General features: G+C 40.8%; 1 protein-coding gene across 6 annotated transcripts in view; it reads left to right on the top strand.

Annotated features, from left to right (window-relative positions):
- Nucleotides 1-20,939, top strand: part of LOC136714040 (ephrin type-B receptor 2) — a 160,286-nt gene extending 139,347 nt beyond the window's left edge. For all 6 annotated transcript variants that reach the window (XM_066691343.1, XM_066691342.1, XM_066691341.1 and 3 more), the window contains 5 exons: nucleotides 3,660-3,875; nucleotides 4,384-4,533; nucleotides 9,517-9,710; nucleotides 11,818-11,973; nucleotides 12,828-20,939. In XM_066691343.1, the coding sequence (XP_066547440.1) occupies nucleotides 3,660-3,875; nucleotides 4,384-4,533; nucleotides 9,517-9,710; nucleotides 11,818-11,973; nucleotides 12,828-12,936 (825 nt within the window). In that variant the 3' untranslated portion in view covers nucleotides 12,937-20,939. The remainder of the gene's footprint in view (nucleotides 1-3,659; nucleotides 3,876-4,383; nucleotides 4,534-9,516; nucleotides 9,711-11,817; nucleotides 11,974-12,827) is intronic.
- Nucleotides 20,940-21,945: the final 1,006 nt, after the last annotated feature.

Here is a 21,945-nt window from a genome sequence, read left to right as displayed (position 1 = left end):
AGTGATGGCGAATACATACAAAACCCCTCACAGGCTACGTTCCACTAAAGTAAAAGTAGGAAACATCAAAAAGCTGGAGGAGAATGGCGGGGGCAGCTGAACACCCTGGGATTGCAACTGCCGGGCGAACGTTTCTCCAGAATCGCGCAACAGGACGTATAGGAGCCTGCTGTGTGTGAGTGTTGTGCGGAGGGAAGGAGGGAGCTGTAGGAGGAAGGTTGCGGGCACAGTGTGCTAGAGAGATCGATAGAGATAAACCGGGAGAGAAGAAAGCATTAAAAGTGAACGTAGAGAGAGAGAGAAACAAAAGAAGAGCTTGAAGAATAGACAACGCTATTTGAAACAAAAAACCTGAGGCATATCTTCCTGTAAGAAGCTGAAGAGCGTCCAGGATCCCTCTTGCCTTATTTGAACTGAAAGTATGCTGGAAGCTTTCTGATTTTTCCAACCGCTTATTTCCACTGCCTTTCTTGTCTCTGTACTTCTGTTAACCGATGTTAAAATTGGTACAATGATAAAAATACAATCAGAAAATGTGCTCGTATAATAAACTGACAGAGTATGCTTTTTTTAATGTAATTCAGATAAGAATTGTAATATGATATGTCTCATTAAGTACATAATCAGCAGAATTAGCAAGTCTGTGTTAACTGAGATGAGGTTTAATTGTTTTCAGGTTATTTGAGGCTTTATTGAACAGCACAGGAGCATCCTCTGTGAAATTGCGATGGGCAAATCCTGAAATGTAGTTTAAACCTTCCTGTACCTTTCAGATATACATTACCAATGCAGAGAGGTCCGTGAATACAATGACTGAAACCAGATCAACATTATTTGTACTTTATTATTGATTGTTCTTTATTCAGTTTTTCCTTCTTTTGGTACCACTCAATTGGTTAATTTACCGTAAAACGTCCAATTCTCGCCAGGTCTCAGATAGCAGCTGGTCTCCAATAGTCGCTGGGTGGATTTGCATAATCATGTAAAAGCCGGTCTCTAATAAACGTCGGGTTACTTAACAATGTTTTATAAATAAAGAAAAGGGAAATCAATACAGTTTCTAAAGATGCATTAACACATTTGAAAGAACCTTCCACAACATATTTACATAAACTTTAGTTTTTAGTTTTTGCATCTTTCTTGTTTTCAGTAAATATATATATACCGTATATTAATTTAAAAAAACACCATCACGTGTTTGTATTAATTTATTTCTGTTAATTGTAGTGATTGAACTGTCAACTGCGACATAGACAATGGATTAATGAGGTATAATGTTGATGGTTTGGTTTAAAGCGTATTTCCACAGTTTTGTTGAAGTGCTTTTTGTTTATTTATCCACAGTTCACAGTACATTGAATCTTAGACTGCTAACAGAATTACCGGTATCTTGTTTGCAATCTAGTGTATAGTTCACCATACATTGAATGTGATTTGTTTACATCTTTGGAAAGAAAATTATTAAATAATAATAATAATTAAAAAATAAATAAATAAAAGCCTGGCTTATTAGCCTACTTCTACAATGAAGCAATGTTTCAGGCTCTTCTTATCTTCTTACCCTGCACGAGTATGAATGTTTAATACAATCGCCGGTCTCCAATTGACGCCGGGGTTTCATGCAGTTATTTGGAATAAACGGCAAGGGCGTTTAATTGAAGTATGTTTATTAATGCAATTTTTTAAACGACACTTGTATCTTCTGCAATTGAATAATATAAAACAGAAGAATACTTTTGGAGACTAATCCTTTTCATTGAATATCCTATAGGCAGTTCAGCTGGGTTCTTTTTATTTATATGCATCATCTCTACAAGCTGTTTACCCTGTGGCTGCTCTGTGATCTTCCTCCCATTCAACCTTTTGTGACAGCCCTCCTGAATGAAAGTACAGGCACACATCGTTCCAGTGCTGGGAAATGCGTTGTGTTCATGCAGGTTATTACTCTTATGAATAATGGATGGCTCCTTATTGCTCGAGCATATAAAACATGTTGAGAAATTAGCCGATGACGGCAGCGAGATCGGGAACCTCTTCGTTCGCAGCCTCAGATTGATGAATGAAGGTAGCCCCACCACATCACTCAGAGAGAGAGATAAAACGACCTCTAGATGGGAAGACAGAGACACGTTTTGACTTCTGCATCCTCCGGACAACGACAGAAGCAGTGACTGTCCCACTCTCGGCTGTGGCAGTGGTCAATCTGTCACACCCTCCTCGGGATGATGCCCTCAGCTCTTTTGAATTCTCACTGGCTTTTATTTATAACCTGCCCCTGATTCCCTGGTGCTGTACAGCTGCAAGCACAGCTGGACCAGGGCATTGTGTTGGACCAGATGTGAAGCCCCACATGGATTCTCACATCTGGTGCAATGCCTTCCCCTCTCTTTATCTGGGAGAAATGCAAACTCAATTGAAGTATCAGTCTATGAAGAATCAGTACTTTACTCCATTGTAAGGCATGCTGTTTGTGTGGAGAACCTCTTGTTGCCACATTTAATCCACAGTAGAAGAGTTACCAAGGTTTAGAAGGTCAAGCAAGGCACTTCTAACAAACAGACCACTTTCAGTCAAGAAGGGCTTCAGTTCAAATTGTTAGGCATTGAGTAGAAACGTGCAATTCTTAGCGAGATACACATCCATAACCCAAGGTAACAGCTGCTTGTGAAAGGATGGAAGCAGTCTAATATTAAACTTCAATAATAACATAGTCATATTAATATAACACAGGGCGTAGCATTTATTACAAAACTAAATTTGTAAACACTGGCATCCTGTTACTGTTTTCATTACAATATACACGTGATTGTAACCTTTTATATGTCATCACTGTCTGTCCTGTACATATTACTAGCATGAGCTTTTTCTCTCCATTGCAGAAACAAAGTAACAGAGAGTTACATGTGTATTTATTTATAACCTGACAATGTCTAATGAGAAGTAACTTGAACAGTTAATTTCAAAGCTCTTTGTCAAGTGTAAGCAACACTAGTTCGGTACATGACATTAGGAAGGTAGATCACCTGAAATATGGCACATACAGACACATTCTTTGAAAAACTTGGCAGTTAGTTGTCGGGAGAGGAAGACAATGCCCTATTGTTGAATGAAAACCTGTGGGAATTTGCAACAGACAAATCATTATTCCCACACAACATAATGCACAGATAATGCACTCTAATCTCAAACGTCCCATAGTGAACTTTTAAGAAGTTCTGCAGTTTACACATTCCTATACAATGAACGTGAATCTAAAATAAAGTGGGTCAACTTTTGATTCCAGCTTTTTGTTTTCTTTTCTGGGTTTATACACCATACACCATTTCTTCATATCAATACTCAGCGCTCTGACAATAAAACAGCAAGTCTTTATTAAGCAGAGCAAAGCAGAGGTTTTTATTCCCCATAAAGCAAGACATTAATTGATTTCTGTATGACATTATCTTTATATGACTGTATCTGTTTGTGCGTGGGGAGAGGGGGTTAGAGATTATCTTTAATCTTTTTCTTTGCCAGTGAAACCCTTAAATCTATCTATATATTTAATCAACGTATACAGCATATTCAGGACATTGTATTTTGTTTCTTTTAATAGAGAATAACAGAGGATACTTTGCCAGTTTTAGCAATAACAGTTGCTGTCGTTTGCTCTTTTTCAGCAAAACGACGGGCAGTTCACGGTGATCCAGTTGGTGGGCATGTTGCGTGGCATCGCCGCCGGGATGAAGTATCTCGCGGACATGAACTACGTCCACAGAGACCTGGCCGCCCGCAACATCCTGGTCAACAGCAACCTGGTGTGCAAGGTGTCCGATTTTGGGTTATCCCGCTTCCTGGAGGACGACACCTCGGACCCCACCTACACCAGTGCCCTGGTAAGCACCCCTAGCCATCCCGGAGCTGTGCCGTTCTCCCCTGACCCCTTCATCATCATCGTCATCCCCAGAAACATCCAGACCTTAGTGTACAAGCCCTACATATGCGCTCCACTGAAGTCTGACCCAGAAGTGACACCACAAGTCCTCTGTGTTCGTTTCAGTCCACAGACGATATGGCTGAAATGCATCGCTGCGATTCTGCCTCTAAACCGAAAAGCAAAACGTGGTTGATTGCAGAATTCTTTCATATCTCTGGTAGAGCAGCTCCTTTTCGAATCCCATCAGCTCTGCACCTTTCATAAGCTGTGAGATAGCAAAGTGCTAAGCTTCATTGATTTTTTTTTCTCATTTCAGAGAAAGGGAGTCAACTTACAGACCGAAGGGCTTTTTTTCGTAAATATCTCATGTTCTTGTTCTTTTACATCTGCTTCTTCATCTCAATGCTCCTCTTCTTCAGTTCCATCTTTCCTCCTGTGACTGACTGGCTGTTCCTTCTTGCTAACAGGGAGGGAAGATCCCCATCCGATGGACCGCCCCCGAAGCGATCCAGTACAGGAAGTTCACGTCTGCCAGTGATGTCTGGAGCTACGGGATTGTCATGTGGGAGGTCATGTCATATGGAGAGCGGCCGTACTGGGACATGACCAATCAAGACGTACGTATTATCGATCATCAGCAAGATTTGGCGTATATAAAATATGAGGATTTGTCTTTTTACATACATGTGAACAACTTTCCTCAAAATAATTGGAACTGAGATCAAAAATGATACAAGCTTTCTGTACAGATGTTTCATCCGATGTGACACACACCACCTAGTGGTTGAACCAGGGCGCGGCGCTGATTTTAGTCAGAATGGATTATTTACAGGAAACGAATTCCTACACACAATCTAGTTGTTGTATTGTTTTCCAAAATTAACTTGTGTCTCTGGACCATGTTTATAAAGCTCAGCCACTAATTTGTCCTCGATCCCTTTTTTTTTAAACTGTGCCACAGCCTGATGTTTAAGAGCGAAAACAACGCTGATTTCAAAATTCAAGTTCCCCATTCTGCAAACCTGATAAACTTGTGAATATTTGCTGCTGTTTTTGTTTGCCTTTGAGAAGCTTTTGATGGTTCCCCCTTGGTCTGATACATTTTTCATTTCAGTTTTTCAGCTATTACCGCAGTCCGCAGTGCCCTTTTAAGGGTTTAGTTACGGACTCCTCTTATGAACATTTCCAGTGATACATTTGCACGGCAGTTTTGCAATTTTCCTATGGTTATCCCATGTTTATACTATGCTGCTTCTTTTTAATTGTATTTGCAATTGTTTATAGAAATTTAAAAGGTACCTTTACTGTGAAGCCACTGTGATTGTACAGAGTACACCACACTTAACATTTTAAAACGAAACTGGCCTTGTTTTGAGTCTTCAACAACGTGTTGCTTATTCTTGTTATTCTTGTGTCATTTCAGGCTCAATCACAGCTTCCCTGGCTTTATGTCAGTCCTAGCCACCTCTTTATCCTACTTTATATTCACCCTTACACAATATTGATTATTGAAAACTGAGCCAGGATAGTCAGCGCGATGTTGATTCTGACAAATGTCCAAAATGTAGTTTTGCCGTCCTGTCGGAGTGAAGGGAAGACATCTTTCCATTGCCTTGAAGCGATCAATCACGGAGCCTAAAAAAATAAAATAGAAAATTGGAGGAGTTACATGCTGTATGTTTTAGCATCTGACACCCCACTGGGGAAAACATGAGTTCGATGTTTTTAAAGTGAAGGCATAACAATATTGAACAATACTGACGTGATGGTTCTTATTCTTTTTCTTCGTGCTTTCTGGTCTGATGCAAAATTACAAACACTGCTCATTTGTGCCCAGTTGAGTGTTTGACATTGCCAGTATTTCTCTGTATGCACGGAAAAATATATAAAGACATGGTGTTGCGATTGATAAATGACAGCAGCGAGAGAGATTGTAAAAACAGACCATAGAAAAAGCAGCAGCTGTGTGGGGCGAGCGCAAACCCATCTTATTACCCGTTAAAGACGCATGCGGCTGTGTTTAAGGTCTCAGTAATCAGCAAAGTGTCATTTACATAATTCTTTGAATAAAACGGAACGCTTACTGAAATTTTTTTCCTCTTTCTTTTAATAATGCAAACAGCCAAACTTGACTAAACAAAGTTATAAAAAGCCAAGAGTAACAATGTAATAATGAGGCAGAATTTATTGTGTGTTTTTGCCTCATAAGTAAGTTACCATTCAGTAATCCTGATCGGGTCATCCGGTTACAACTGAGGGCAAAACAAAAGAGCCCATTTGTGTGTCTAGATGCGGCTACATAAACATGGGATAGAAATCAGCTTTTTAAACAAGAAAAGCATATTGAAAAACCCAGCGGTGAGACAGAGGGATACGTGAAGAGTATTAAGGGACAGGTGGGTGGATCTGAACGCTTGACTTCAGATCCTGAAGCCCCTGTGTGGCCCTCTCTCTCCCAGGCTACACGAGGGGCATCGGTAGGAGATGTGGTGCGATGCCGAAACCTGTAATTGGCTGCCGTTACCTTGGTATGCACAAGAAGCTCTCTGTGCCCAGCCCGGGTGCGAGAAAGAAGCCCCCAGAGTCGATAAAAGGTTAAACACAGATTTTAATTTGCCACCAGAGGTCTTTCCGCGCCAAATCGGACTCAGTTTTCCCCAGGTTTATTAGAATAATGTTTTATCTTCCCCCTGCCCCACCTCGATGCTCGCCAGTCCCTGGGCTGTCAATTAAAAGTTAACCTTTGCGTTCCTGCTGTTCACCTATGCATTTGGTGCCACCGTCGGGGGAAAACTTAATTAGCTTTCTGTACCTCCAAGGCAATTACAGTGACAGTTTGTATCAGGCAGGAGGCACTTTTTAATAATTTATGACCTGCCAGGTTTTCTCTCGTTTTTTCCCTGTGCTTTTACCGCATTACTAACAAACAGGCAAGCCACTTTGAAGTTTTCTTCCCCTCCAAAAAAGCAGGTGATCTATGCTTTTTTCATCTCATACATTCTGGCAAACGGCAATCATTTGTTAAAGCTGTGTTAGATTTTTCATATTAATTTCATGGTAAACATTTTCAAACGAACGTACCTTCATGTAAATTACTATGGTTTTAGTCACAGGAAGCTTCTCGCATTTATTAGTTTGTTAATGTTTAATAGAACGTGTCATGGATAGATAATTACTTTTCAGCTTAGATAACCTTAGTCGTTGTTTTTTTAACTGTTAAATGCTGCTGTAGAGCTGCTTTCCCACCATTTTAAGCCTAAAATGTACCTACTCTACATAAAACTCATTGAGGCGCCCTGATTACTTTTAAAACAAAACAGTCCGAAACCTGAAGGTATGCTGATGTAATTCTGGTAACAATTATTTGCTTGGGGTATTATTTTTCTAATGTGTGGCTTTACCCAAATTCTGTGGCACACCCGGAATAAGAATAAGGGTACATTTTAATTAATGGGCTGATGTAATACAATATTGAATAGTGTAATGTCTCTCCTTTTGAGACTGCTATCCAGTGTCCCAGTTCCGAATAAAGTTTCTGAATATGTTTTTAGGCGTTAGGATCATTAATTTACTGCCATATCTGTATAAAAAACTGCAGAAACTAGAAAATTTGACCAAGCTATGTTTTATACAGGGATACCGATGGAAGAAGGAATGATCTTATGATAGCTTTTTCAGACAGCATTATTTTGAGTAATGTAGTGAAATTGTTAAGTTAAATTAAGGTAAATGATAGACTAGAGTTACATTTTTGATTTTTGTCCAAGCTAGGGTTAGGGTTGGAGTCAACAGTAAACATGGACTTTTCTGCTGACCTAACTGAATCGAGTGTAGATCGATGTAAAAAAGTCATTCTGACTGTACTGTCACTTGGGACATCCACTCTTAGGACTTGTAGTTTCTTCCAAAACTGCCTCCCTCTCCCACTACCTCCCACTACCACATTACCGCCAAGAAAGATACATGACACATAGCATTTGAATAGAGATCCCAGGTGGTTCCATTATTAAAAGCAAATAAGGGGGTGATCATGAACATTTAAATGTAAGACAGGAAAGCCAGTGTGGAAGAAGCATTGTATCTCTGCCGTCACCTCACTGATAAATCCAGATGATAGTTTCCCCAGTGGGCCCTTTTCACTGAATGTGGCTCGCTTCGATTAATTTTGGGTTGAATGCAGCTTAGTAATCAATCAGCCATTGACATGAGCCGCAGCATTATAATTGCATCTGCTATTAAAAGATGTCCCTCATCATTAACCCCGTTCAGACGCATCTGTAATATAATGGGGTTCCCTCACAATTGTTATTTGAAAGTACAAAACTGCTTTTTGGCGGTTATTTCTTCCAAACCGGATGACACAACTTACTCGCCCCCCGCCGCCGTGCTTGGGCGTCTGGCTCAGAGCCGGCATATGCCAGAGAGCAGATATTTCTAAGTTGGAAGAAGAAGAATACCACGCATGTTTAACAAATTAATACTCCTCCGTCTTGCCGAAAAACCAGAGGATCGTGAAAAATGAGCTCTGCTTTAGCCGCAAAGTATGCGAGGGAATAGACTGACTAAATCGCAGAGACTCCTTAAAGACTGACTACGTCAGTATGGCCTGGTTTGCAATAAATCCTTGTAAAGGCAGATATCATTGACAAATTCAGCAACTCTTAAGGAGTTTTCTTGCACTGCGGCCCTGAGTCACATCCCGAGACCAGCTTGCCTTCCTCGCACACCCGCCACGTAATTCACGACTCCTGTCTATTAATTAAAACGAGACTGGAATACGTGTGTGTTTGTGCGGCGCTCACTCGCAAGAGCCGGGCCGCAAAAGCCGAGGTGTCTGAGTGATTAATCACATTCTGCGTTCAGTCAAGTTGAAACTCGTATGTCTTTCTCAGCCTCAGATAATGATCATAGTTTATTCATGAACCGGCTGAATCAATGCTACGTCTTGTGTACAATCCAACAGATCCTTGACTCTCCATCAGCGCTCTCCTCGTTTGTTTATTTTCTCCCCATCTTTTCTGGAAACAAAGGAAACAAGCCAGTCAGTAGTCTGGAAATGCTTGTTTTAAATTAATGAATTCTGTTTCTTGATTAAGGCGAGGCAAGAGACCGAATGAAGTCCTGAGTGTGTGTGAGCGCTTGAAAAAGAAATCTGTGAGATTTGCATAACCACTTCGACTCCCCTAAACAGTCTCTGTTGCGTTTGTGTTACAGGAAACGACTGCTAATGCTCCGATGTCAAATTAAAAGTTAGACTATCAGCTGGGGAAAATCAGCTTCCCGTATCTGCTTAAATTTGCATTAATCTACAGGAAAGGCAGAGTCGACGTAGTGACGAGAAAAGGCTCATAAAAGTGTTGTTGATGTCTGCATCTGGAAAGCAAAAATAGAAATAATTACAGTTTAAATGTTTTTATGATGTTCCTTAATTACATTTGCTATGAAATGTTTAATGGCGACAGGCGACAGTTGGCTGCCATTAAAGCTACATACAAAAGCTCACAGCACGTTCCCTTCTCCTTCGTGTCCCGTTCCTACTGCACATTTGTCTCCCTGTCTCTGTGGGTCTGGGACTCAAACCCAGGTGTCTCCCGTTGCAGGTCATCAACGCCATCGAGCAGGACTATCGGTTGCCCCCGCCGATGGATTGCCCCAGCGCCCTGCACCAACTCATGCTGGACTGCTGGCAGAAAGACCGCAACAACCGGCCTAAGTTCAGCCAGATTGTCAACACCCTGGACAAGATGATCCGCAACCCCAACAGCTTGAAGGCCATGACCCCGCTATCATCAGGGTAAGACCAGGGAGAGGCAGAATGATACTGTGCGAGGGCTATGGTGCCACAGGCAGGACTGGCTTTCTTGTAGTGTGATGGGAAATTCAATGATACTTGCTCTACGATCCATGTTCTTGGAGCCAGTGGTATATTAGAGCTGGAAGGGAAGCCGGGTCCCCGGGGCTGAGTGACACCAGGTATGTTTGTAAATACTGTCTCCCTTCATGCGCTGATCACAGGAACAGGCAGCTGTGTCTCTGATGGCTCCATTGACAATGCCTTATTGTGGATTGCTGTCCCTCTCAGTTACTCTCAGTCACATAAGTGGGCTGACAACGAACTTCACTCCAGAGCGCATGTGCTTAAATCCCCTCGCTTAGCCTAGCGATGCACACTTTTGCAAGGGAACTTCTGTAAAGCTTTTCCCGTTGTCTTTGGCAATATATTCCTGTATTACTTAGCAGCTGAGGTGTCTGGTTCAAAAGATTCACAGTGCGAGTCTAACACAATGAAAGGCACTGAAGACAATGACATTGGATGGTTTAAGATCAAGGAAATTGATGAGCACAGAAAGGGGAATTGAGGGATACCAAGCTTGTCTACATGGGAACTATAGTTTCCCTGCAATTTGCTTTGAGATATTTCATTATTTATTTTGTGATGTATTGTTATTTTAATGTATTTATATTATTATTAAGTAATATGAATATGAAGACCACATGTAAACCTTTCTGCTGGTGTAAAAATTGTAGTGTGAGTAGGTAAAATTGACTTTGACCAGCTTGATTTTAACTGTATGAACTAGTTTAGCCAAGATCTTTTCATAGAAATGTTCGGTCTTGATGATAAATGCTCAAGGATAAAAAAAAACATGAACTGATTCTGAGATACCAGTGGCATATTATTTGGGTAAAAGCGATAAATAACAGGATCCCTGAATATAAATGTGATGTACACTTCTAAGGTCTTTTTCAGATTATTATCTCCTTCCGCTTTGCTTTTGGTGGCTGGTTTTAATAAATTGGGCAGCAGGACTCCAGCGTTCTGCACAATTCAGAGAACAATTCAGTCCCGGGGCTTTGAACCTCATAAACAAAACCAATATCACGAATATGCTTTCCATTAAGTTAAAAATGCATCGGTTCAAACGTATAGGTTGAGAAACTGGTTTACATCAAGAATGACTGACACAACAGTATTTTGGATGTGAGGTCAAAAACTTTGGTTAAAATTTCCTACTGCACATGGAGCAATATATCTGTTCCATACTTTTTTTTCCCCATTGGTGCCAAGTGGGAATGTAAATAAAAGCAAATTGGCTTGTCACATTTGTCATTGCGGAGCATACTTGAGGCAAATCAAAACAGAGCAGTTAGGGGATTCGGATAAAAAAGAAAACAATGCTGGGTTTTTAAATGGCGGAAGAGTTGAAGTACTAAATTATAGACTTGTCGTTCCCTGTTTTTCAATGTCAGTTCTTACATGCCGAACACGCTTTCATGTGTATTCTGTGGGCTTCTCTGCTGCTCGTTTTGATCAGCTTCTGACGTGCCATTTTGTCAGAGGCTAAGTTCCCATGGACCCCCGATTCACAGTGTGTCATTCAGAGAAGACATGCTTTGGTGCTGTCGCAAAAAACTACAGTGAGAATAGCCAACCGTTTATGCTATGCTGGGATATATAATGTGTAAGTGAACCAACCTTTCACCCTTTCCTCTTTAAACTTCTCCTTCTGGTTAGTATATTAACCTTTATTTACTCACTCTCTAGTGCTCATAACACAACTTATTACCTGTGCAAGTGTAATACGATTAGATCTGCCAGAGATGCAGCAGGACAGAGAGGGATTTGTAAAACACAGAGAGGGATTTCCCAAGGAAGCAATCTTGAAGACCTTTTTCAACCACAATCCAACAAACTGCCGCTGAGAGCGTCTCCGGTTATTGGATAGGCACATCGTACACAACCGTCTGATGGATGGCAAAAGCGAGGGAAACACTTCTAGTTTTCTCATGAGTTCATAAAATATCGATTGTCAGTTTTGTCATTCTGGTTTGACATACAAAGAAATGCTACCTCGGTACATAGATGCTCCTGTGTCTGACCATTTGACCTGTGTTTGTAGGGTACACCTCCCCCTTCTGGACCGCAGTGTGCCCGACTTCTCGAGCTTCAATACTGTGGATGAGTGGCTGGACGCAATCAAGATGGGGCAGTACAAGGAGAACTTTGCCAACGCCGATTTCACAAGCTTCGATGTGGTCTCCCAAATGACTATGGAGTAAGTGTGTCTGCGCGTGGTGTAATTATCCTAGTAGACCAGACTTAAAAGTTAAAGCCTAATAGTTAAAGGTTGTTGTACAAAATCACGTGTACAACTTTGTAAAACCATTTAGGAGTGCTGATACTGTAGTAATGCTACATTAGATGGTAAGAGATATGTGATTTGTTGAATCAATCTCCTTGGTTTTGTTTGTTTAACTCCAAGAAGGAGAGACTTTTTCTTTGCCATCCATTGTTGAATGTGTTTACTAAATACAGGGCTCACAAAAGTCCTTATTGTGCGTTACATCTGGCTGCCTTTGTACTTCAGAACACGATCCTGGCTTCGTAATGGAAATTGGAGCCACAATATTGTGTTTTCACTCGTGGGGAATTCTTTTTGTGTCACTCCAAGGGTTATAAGAGATGCATCAACAAGAAACACTACACTTTAAAAAACAAAAGAGGGTTTTATTTTTTTTATTTTTAATAAAGGCATTCTGGAATTACCTGAGCACGACAAGAAAAACAAATACAAAAAAGTTTCAATTTGAACATAAAGGTAGACACCAGACATTTAATCTGTATCCAGGAATGCTATTGCTGTGGTTGCCAAAACTCATGCACAATAATTACTTTTCACAATCTGACACATATTAGAAAAGCAAGCAAAGCCCTGTCATAAGCGAAGTGAATATACCTATACCAGTTATACTGAGGGGATTTTAAATGCCCCTTTAATGTTGTTCAGGGTTTCCGGTTCTGAGTGAGTGTGTGTGATTCTCGAGGGAGCTGGGTTCAATAACGAATTCTGATACGACATATTAGTAACTTAACCGTAACTTTGTTCTTGTCTTCTCTCTCTGCCTCCAGCGATATCCTGCGAGTGGGGGTGACGCTAGCAGGCCATCAGAAGAAGATCCTCAACAGCGTGCAGATGATGCGAGCCCAAATGAACCAAATCCAGTCGGTAGAAGTTTGACCCTAAAGAAGTGGTGGAGGGGGCGCCGGACCCTGAGCCTGGTCTTCCTGCGAGACTGTCTTTCAAACGCACCCCCGTTCCCACCGCGCCCCGTTTCCCCGGCCCTCCCCGGCCCCGAGCCCCCCGATCTTCCTTTGTCCATGAATTCGCCGAGCCCAGTGTCCTTGACAGCCAGCAGGGAACAGCAGGAAGACGAGAGGCTGGCAGCCGAAGCCGAGTCTCTGACGGCGACTTCTGTAAATTGAGTTTGTTTTTTTATTATTATTTGGGTTTGTTTCGTTGCAGTTTGTGTTTTGTTTTTTTAAAACATAAAGAAAAGAAAAAAACTAATTAAACACGAGGAAATATATACAGTATATACATATATATATATATATATATATATATATAGATTATATATATGTATACATATAGAACCGAATTGAAAGGCTACCCTTTAAAAGGGCTACGAAAACAAACGAAGACAAATGAAAACTGGAGATTCCCCCCCACCCCCACAAACACACACACACTCACACACACACACGATGGTTCTGAGAGCTTTCTGATTTAGTTGGGAGTCTTACGGAAAGCAGTAAGACGGCGCATCCCGGCGAAAACCAGAAAACGGAATAAGAGATTTCAGGACCGAGAAGGGCGCCCCGTTTTTGTGAACAAGGGCGGGAAAAATTATCCGCGGAGGCTGCGAACTACGTAAAGGATCTCTTTTTGGCAGCACTTGCCCGTTTGAACAATTTCTGAGACTTAAAACAAGAAAAAAAAGGAAAAACTTTTAAAACAAGCAAAACAAAAAGTAAAAAAAAAAAAAAAAAGTAAAAAAATAAAATAAATGAGGACTTTTTTATTTTTCCTCACATTGAAATAGTCACTTTGACAGTGTGGACATTGTGATAAATATTGTTTTCTTTGCTTCATTTCATCTTACCGGAATCATTTTTTTTTTCTGCGGTTGTTTTTTTAAATTCACCACCGCCTGCCAAATGGAACCGCCTCCCTCCATACCTCTGACATCATCCTGTACATATCAGACGCGCTTGAAAGTCTGCAATGTCATCACTGACTCGGTCCGTCGCCGAGCCCCAGCTTCTGTTTCCGTTTCGGGATTCGATGAACTGGTCTTCAGAGTTTCATGAGGGGGTTGAGAGGGAGGTTATAATTTCTTGTCATTCATCTTTTTTATGTTTCGAAATGTTAAATCGCACCATGCTGACTCAACATCGATGCCATAATATGTATTCTCTCCACAGACTTACAAAATACTGAAAAAAAAGAAAAAAAATACGTTTTTGGGTGTTCTTTTCCTATATTGTTTACATAGAAGGACCCTGAGTGCACATATTTTTGCTCTTCACGAGATAGAGAAAGATTCCCTTTATTGTTTTGAACCTTTCGGTGTGTGGCCGACACAAAATGGCCGCCGCCAGGGAGCTAGTTTGTGAGCATGCGGAGTTGAGTTGACTTCACTGGGAGCTCGGCTTCAAGACACTTTACAGGAACACTGTGTTGATGAGCTTTTATTTTCCGATTATTCTTTTTTTGAAGTACTTTTTGTGTTTCTTTTCTTTTTTTTTAAAGATGTTTTATAAGGAAGTATTAGGATTTTTAATACCACATATGATGACAGTAATGTAATTTTGACTGGAATAGCATAGAAAGCATTTTGTTTTTCTCGAGGTTGGGCAGATTTGGTGGTACAATCCTTTTTTATATTCTGTAACTATTATGACAAGATTACATTTTCGGGAGCACAGATGTTTTATGCACCTTTCTTGATTGGAGGCAAGGGGTGCTGGGAGGGGAATGGGGGTGGGGGGGATATCAGAGTTTGTGTGATATATAGTAGACGTTTGTAAGCGCAATTGATAACAGGGTCCTGAAACCATTGACTTGTCTTTGCCAATTCTGTAAGGCGAGAGGCGATCGGTGCCACTTGCCTTATGACGATGCCAGCAACAAAGGTGTGAGAAGCAAGCAGGATCTTCCCAGTCAAAGCAGAGGCGAAAGTACCCATAACTCTGTGAAAATGGAGAACCATACCAGTTTGGTGGCATTGGTCCCATCAAAAGAGAATTTCTGCATGTCTTTCCAATTTCCATGTCTTTCATCTTCCGGGGATTTTACACCGTGCAAATTTATAGAAAAGGTAAAAATAAAATTTTAAAAAATTGCATTTGAAACACAAAAAGCAAAAACAGCCATCCTTCCTTTTAATGAACACAGAAAAGACTAATCCTCAGAGAATTCCAGACGTTTTTTTTTTTGTTTTTTTTCATGTCTTGCTTTCTTTGTTTTGTTCGGTTATTCGCAAAGCTGGCAGAAGAACAGAAGAAATGTCATTGTTAATATATGAAAAAAGTACATGTTAGGGGTGGGATTGATGACTGAAACTAAGATGGGGAGAATTTCCATTACAATAGTAACCGCTGCAAAACGCAAAATGAAGGACCCTTACTGGCACATGAAAGGAGACCTGAGAGGGACGCCTACAGACGAACACTAGAACCCGAGACTCGCAAACTTCAAACATCATTTTGTGCGAACATGAAAGACTCACCCTTGTGACTTTCAGGGATGAGACGATGATGAGTGTTCGATAACGTTATCAAGTAGGACTGTTTCATCCCTTGTTCTCATCTATCAGGTGCTCCTTTGCGTTTCAGTATTCGGGGTAGACCTTGAATTACCCTGGTTATGAGAGCGGTCTTCACAAACTCTTGTGCCTGATGGAGAGGGAAACAGATCTGAGGCAGACTACCCTGCGTCTGATCCCGACACTAGAGTTCCCTCGACTGGATGGGATGACGTTCCTGGAGTTGTTTTTGTTTGTTTGTTTCTTTATCTTCTCTTCCTTTAAACACAATAACACCGTACTTTTGTGAAGAGCACAAAAGAAACAAAAATCCCCACTCTTGAACAGCTCTTGATGTTTAGTAAACGCAGGGTCAACTTTGCAGCATCTTCTGTGATCCAGACAGATGAATAAGTGCTTCCAAGATTAAGCTCTTCCAAAAATGTTTGGCAAATGCTTCCCGTCCCAAAATGATCATCTTTCAGGCGGTATAAGAGTTTCTTATTCACACGAAAGATGGAGGAGGTAAACAGACTGGGTTTTATTTCCTCTTGGTCCTGGTAAAACGCAGTGAAATCCACCAGCACCCCCCTATCCTTCTCCATTCCTGCTTGTGTCCGTCCCGGCCTTTGTCCAGCTGTCCGTCCTATAATTTCAGGTTTAAGTGATTCAGGTTTGTGTTGACATGTACAGTACATTATGCTGCATCCTTCTTGTATTGTTCTATTGTTTTCTTTTATGCATGTTTTTTTTTATGCTCATCAGATTGTACAAATGTCGAAGGCACCGTCGGGAGAGTGTTTTTAGTGTTTTTTACTTTTTTATTGTGTTTGCAATGAAACACAGTCTTCAAATATATGTGAATGGATTCCAGATTTCGCTGGGATTTTCATTTATTTGGCTTAATCTTCCTTTCAAATGCCTTTTAAAAGTCCGACCCTTTCCTTCACATTTCATTACGTGTCATTTTCATTTTGTTTCCGTACCATCTCAGTGTAATAATCTCTAATGCAAACCATAGGGAGATCAATACTCATTAAATGCGTGGTTCACCATGTTTGGCTCTTTCCTTTTTGCCAGACAGTGATTCAGATTAAAAGAGTGCATGTATTTATTTTTTTTGTCCCCCCCCCCCATGAATATTTGAATACATTCATTGATTCACATTAGTTCACATTCATATCTGAATCTGACAGTTCTGCATACTGTGCTGTCTGTCTATACAGTTGGCAGACTGCTGTGCTTTATTCAAATAAGGATAGAGATGGTTTAACATCACTGAATGCCAAATGCAACTTCTAAGCCATTGAAAGGAAGTGTGTGGATTCTCCCAAACAGCATTATAGCATTATAATCGCATATAGAGAGCGTTTTTCTTTATTTAAACCTGTACAGTTCCCAAAAACCACAGGGCAAATTGTAATACTTTTATACAAACCTACTGTTTGTTGAAACAGTTCTTGTGACAACTGCAAAGGAAATGGGCGCCATGTGAATCAGACGCTGAGACATCCTTCGTGATAAGTTTGATTCCCGTGGTCACATTACATTTCAATTTCTATTTTTGTTTTTGTTAAATAAAAGACTACGCTCGAGTCCAGTTTGTGTCTGAGGTCGTTGAACAACAACAACAACAAAAAACTAGTGCCCCCCACCCCTCCTCCCTCAACATCTTCCTACTTATCCTAAATCTGTTCCTCATTATCCCTGATTTGGGCATTTTTATGTTTTTAAAAACAATAGCCCCTGGGCATCCTAATACAGTCTCATTATTATAAAAGGAAGCAATTACCTTTTCTGAATTTACGTTTTCTCACCCATTATCACGAACACATCTGCAGAATCGCTCATTTTGTACGACCATCGTGACATTTTATATCTACAAAGTCTATTGCTAGGGCTTCCCCATGTTGTTTTGTGTCACACAGTGCTGGATCGATCCAAATCGGGGTCTTTTGAAAGCAGGGAACGAGACTCCATGTTTACAGATGAGCGTACTATTAAAGTAAAGTACTATGCATCGCCACAGGTTGCTTATTCAGGTTGTCCGTTCAGATATGTGTGAAAAATATATGCTGATGTATTGCCCGGGCTAACCTGTGTGAATCTATTCATATTTGTCCATAATTGATTGCCTAATTGATCTGGGACAATAGGAGGGCGGAGAGTCCTCTGATTTGACACCAACAAAGGTTCCAGAAAGTATTGGGTTAAATTACATTTGTAATTGTTCTTTTGTGAGGGGCAGCTGTCTGAAGCCTTGCCCCCAGTTCTGCGAATCGGTACGACTGGCTTCTGTGAGATTTGGCTTTTCTGGTCTAGGATTGGAGTCTTATTTTTAGTCTGCATATAACCCATATCTCAACTGGTGATAGAAAGTTGCGGACTGCTATGTGTTGATCTTGTTGCTGTTATTGATAACTTTTCTCATTTTTTTCGATGTTATGTCGGCTGTTCTGCTAAGAGCTCTTCAACTCGCAGTCACATTGATTTTCTTGTTGGAGTTGGGGGCACATCCCACACTCGCTCCCTCTCCAGGCGCACCTTTTAGTTTTCTCTTCAGTGTTAAGTGCCAGGGGCGTCGTTCTCCGCCTGTGAGAAACACAGTGATCGAAGCTCTATGGAAAATGTTGATAAGCGTTCTCCTTCACGTTGAGTATCTGTCTCTCTTCCACTCAGAAAATGACAGAAGTGAAGGGGAATATAAAGTAGTGCAAATAAAAAGGATGCCAAGAAAATGAAGAATCTTCTGTTTAGAAAGAGAGTAAGGCTTTTATGCTCACCTGAACGCAGTGAAGTTTTTATTGATTGATCCAACTTCTGCGTGTCTGCTGTTTCATCTCTGACTGATTGATGTTTGCTCAGCACAACACAGATGTTCAAGAGCCGGGGATCCTCGCTCGTATAAGATCTATGCCCCTCCCTGATTTTGAATGCCAGGCTGGGATTATCTTTTAGGCAGTTTTTGTGTTAATTCAGTAGTGCGTTACTTCATTAGCGCAAGTGAAAAGAGGGCTGGGGTTGGGCTGAAAATGTAATGTGTCTTTTCATTTCTCTTCACTGCCTCCTAACCTTCCTGTCAAGATCCCTCTGACAGGATCGGAGCTGCTTCCATTCCTGTAGTTTTATCATTCGAAGACGCAGAGGTGAATGTGGAACAGAATTAGATATGCACAGCACACTTTTCGTCTGTATTTACTTTGAAAATGAGACGGCAGCGTTTTAGAGCTGGTATTCCATCAAAGTATCCTTGTCTCACCGGTGCACGATGTGAAGTGCAGAGAAAATATGTCAAATAACACTGTGTAACAATTTTTTTTTTTTTTGTTCCTGGATAGTAAGTGTTTTTTCCTAATTGCTTATGCATGATAAGTATAGAAAATGGCTATGATTCCCAACAAGCTTTGACCACATGACTACAAAAGATTTAGAAGTGAGTAGTTTTTCAAGATTTACGATTATACTGTACTTAATCGTAAATCTTGAAAAACTACTCACTTCTAAATCTTTTGTAGTCATGTCTTTTGTTGGTCAAAGTTTGTGGGGAATAATAGCCATTTTCTATACTTTTGAGGCATAAGCAATTAGGAAATAACACTTACTATCCAGGAACAAAAATGTGTTCCATAGTAGGGTTCTTGCAGTTAATGAAGAAATTTTGAATTCTTCCTCTGCTAACAAAGTCTTACACAAAATCAATTGTGAATTCAGCACTTATGTCCACTATGATCCTGAAAATGGTGAAAAGGGTGAGTAATTTGATCAGAATGACAGTGCGTTCAGAATACAATTTGTAAAACTAATGTTTGCTTGCTCGTTTTTTATATATATGTTGTAAATGGCTCTAAAACTGTAATAAAAAATAGGGTATTTTTTTTTATATAATGCAGTGTACAGTGGCCACATTTTTAAATATATCTTTGTTGTTTTTTCTGTTTTGGAAATCACTTCTCAAATGCATGATCCACTGTGTATTCTGAAACTGCAGCCATCCTGCTTTAAGAAATGAAGGTATAAACAATGTACAGTTCTTCATAGGATAGTATACCTTTTTGAGCAGTTTTGAATCTAGAAACGTTTTCAAAACAAATCCTCTGTCAAATATCCTGGCTTTTTTCAAAGCTGGAGCATGTAACTGGTGTCTTTTTATTTTATTTAGATTTTTGGGTTTGATTGTGACCGGGGTGATCTCATTGAAAGCAGAGATTTCATGGTGCTATTTTGCAAGTTTGCTCCCATCAGTTGTCTCTTAAGAAAGTAGAGATAGCACATGACACTATCAATATAGTAATAAATCAAGACAAATCGTGGTCTGGACACTCTCTGGAGGATCGTGTAGAGCAAGCGTGAAGGCTTTTGAATGGCGGTAATATGAATTTGAAGACATTTACAATAATTATAAATCCCTTTGAGTTAATTCATTAAAAATCAGAACTGCCATCAAGTATTTCATGAAAAGAGCAGGATATTGCTTTGACTAGAGTGAGAACAATCAATTGAATGAACTGCACCACTTTGCCATCAGAGAACTTTGATTAGACGGCATTCTGGGAAATCTGGTCAGGGATTGGCATAGTCAGGATGTACAGCTGTAAATGTATCAATTGGTCAAATTCTCTGTCTTTTAATGTAATCATTGGTGCATGAAATTCATCATTGGTTATATTTAATTGCCTATCATAACATAGAGAAGGAAATACCATTGAAATGATTAGGAGTAAACCAATGATGAGAAAATTGACGTTTCACGGGAAATGGGTCAATCGGCACTTGGTAAACTCGGTCTCCTGTGGGTGAAAGGAAAGGAAAGACAAAGAATGGAAAGTTTTGAATCTTTTGCCACTAAAACAATGGTTGTACCACATTGTTGAACAAGACCTTGACAGCTGCTGTCCCTCTGTGGATCGTTTAATCCATCCTGTTGACAGAAAGCTGAACAACGACTTGCAAATTCTGTTTTTCTTAGCTTCAGTTCATCTCGCGCTGCCCTCTGGATGTGGCTGTCACCGGGACATTTTCTTTCCTTAGTTCTGCACCGGAGACAAAATGGCTTCCTCCCCGTCCCTCTCAGCTGTGTGAAGGGAACGATCGCCCCCTGCCGCTCAGACGGTAAACCCGCTGACCTCGATTCCTATGCCGATCGTTCCGCTCCGCCGTGTCACAACCCCCTCATTCCTCCCCGAGAGCCCCACATCCTCAACGCCCTAAAGAGACGCATAGTCGCCCCCCACACCCCCCAGCCCACACGCAGCACTGCCGGCCCAGACCACTGTGACTGAAGCGGGAAGTCCTGTACTCTGTATAAATGTACATTGACTGTAACCCTGTGAATGATGTAACAATTTAATTATTTGTAATATTGTTATTGGTTTATTTTCTAAAAATGGAAAGCCCAACTTGACTCTCCTCAATAAAAAGAAATGACATCTGTTAAGTGCTGTGGTTGTTTCTTCATCTTAATTGTGACCCATTGTCTTTCTTTCTCTTTCTTTACTGTTAAAGCACTAACGCTCTTGTGCATTTGCATGAATACAATCTTCGGTCAAATCAGAGAGCTAATGTTGAATAGGTTTCTAATAGATTTTAGTTTTAGTTATTAGTTTAATTGTTTTACTGTTGTGAATCATCTCTGAGATGAACCTTGGCAGCTAGTTCACTTTCTACACCTATGCAGTTCAATTACCTTGTGTAATTGTTTTATTAGTTGCCTATTAGTGCTATTGTTACAGTCAAATGGAAAACATGTTAATGAAACATTTAACACCTCTTCGAAAGGAGAGAATTGTAGATTATCTTTTTTGTTGCTGAACAGAATTCTTAGGTATTACTTATTAATTTCAATTTGAAACAAAGCTGGTGCTACGGAGTCTCGGATATGTATTTTATCAAATGGATTGTACTGCGTAACAGATACGTCCACGGGCTTCTCGTGGTTATTTTCGTTTTATTTCCCAATTCCAGACCTTGTGCCCGGAGTAGCGCCTTTCAGTCCGAATCGAAGCGAAAATAGCCGTACAGACAACTTCTCTTTTATCACGTCTTACCCTCTGGTCTTCAGTCACAAAGCCGGAACTGAACAATGTCAGAATGTGGAATTGAATACGCGCACAAAGATGGCGCACGGGTTGGCAGATGAACACGGGGTCTGGTTGCCGGGGCATTGATTGGTGCTTGACTTTCCGCTCCAGTCACCCCAATCACTCCACCGTCTCGCCCGCTTCGCGCCCCGAGTCGCGACGGAGCTGTGAAGCGCCTGACCTCGCCGCGACCTCGTTGTAACAAGTGAGCGGCACAGATCTCGGCGAAGTGAGAGCGGGGGAGGTCAAAAGTTCACCGTCAACCCCCTCCCAGTCACCCTCTCTTTCCATTTTGAGAACTGTCTCCTTTCATGCTGGTAATGGCAGTGATTGTCGTCTCAGTGGGAAGCGGGTTTGGCGGGT

This window comes from Amia ocellicauda, chromosome 18, assembly GCF_036373705.1.
Source record: "Amia ocellicauda isolate fAmiCal2 chromosome 18, fAmiCal2.hap1, whole genome shotgun sequence".
In the NCBI taxonomy this organism is placed as follows: Eukaryota; Metazoa; Chordata; class Actinopteri; order Amiiformes; family Amiidae; genus Amia; species Amia ocellicauda.
This window is presented reverse-complemented; position numbering and strand designations above follow the sequence as displayed.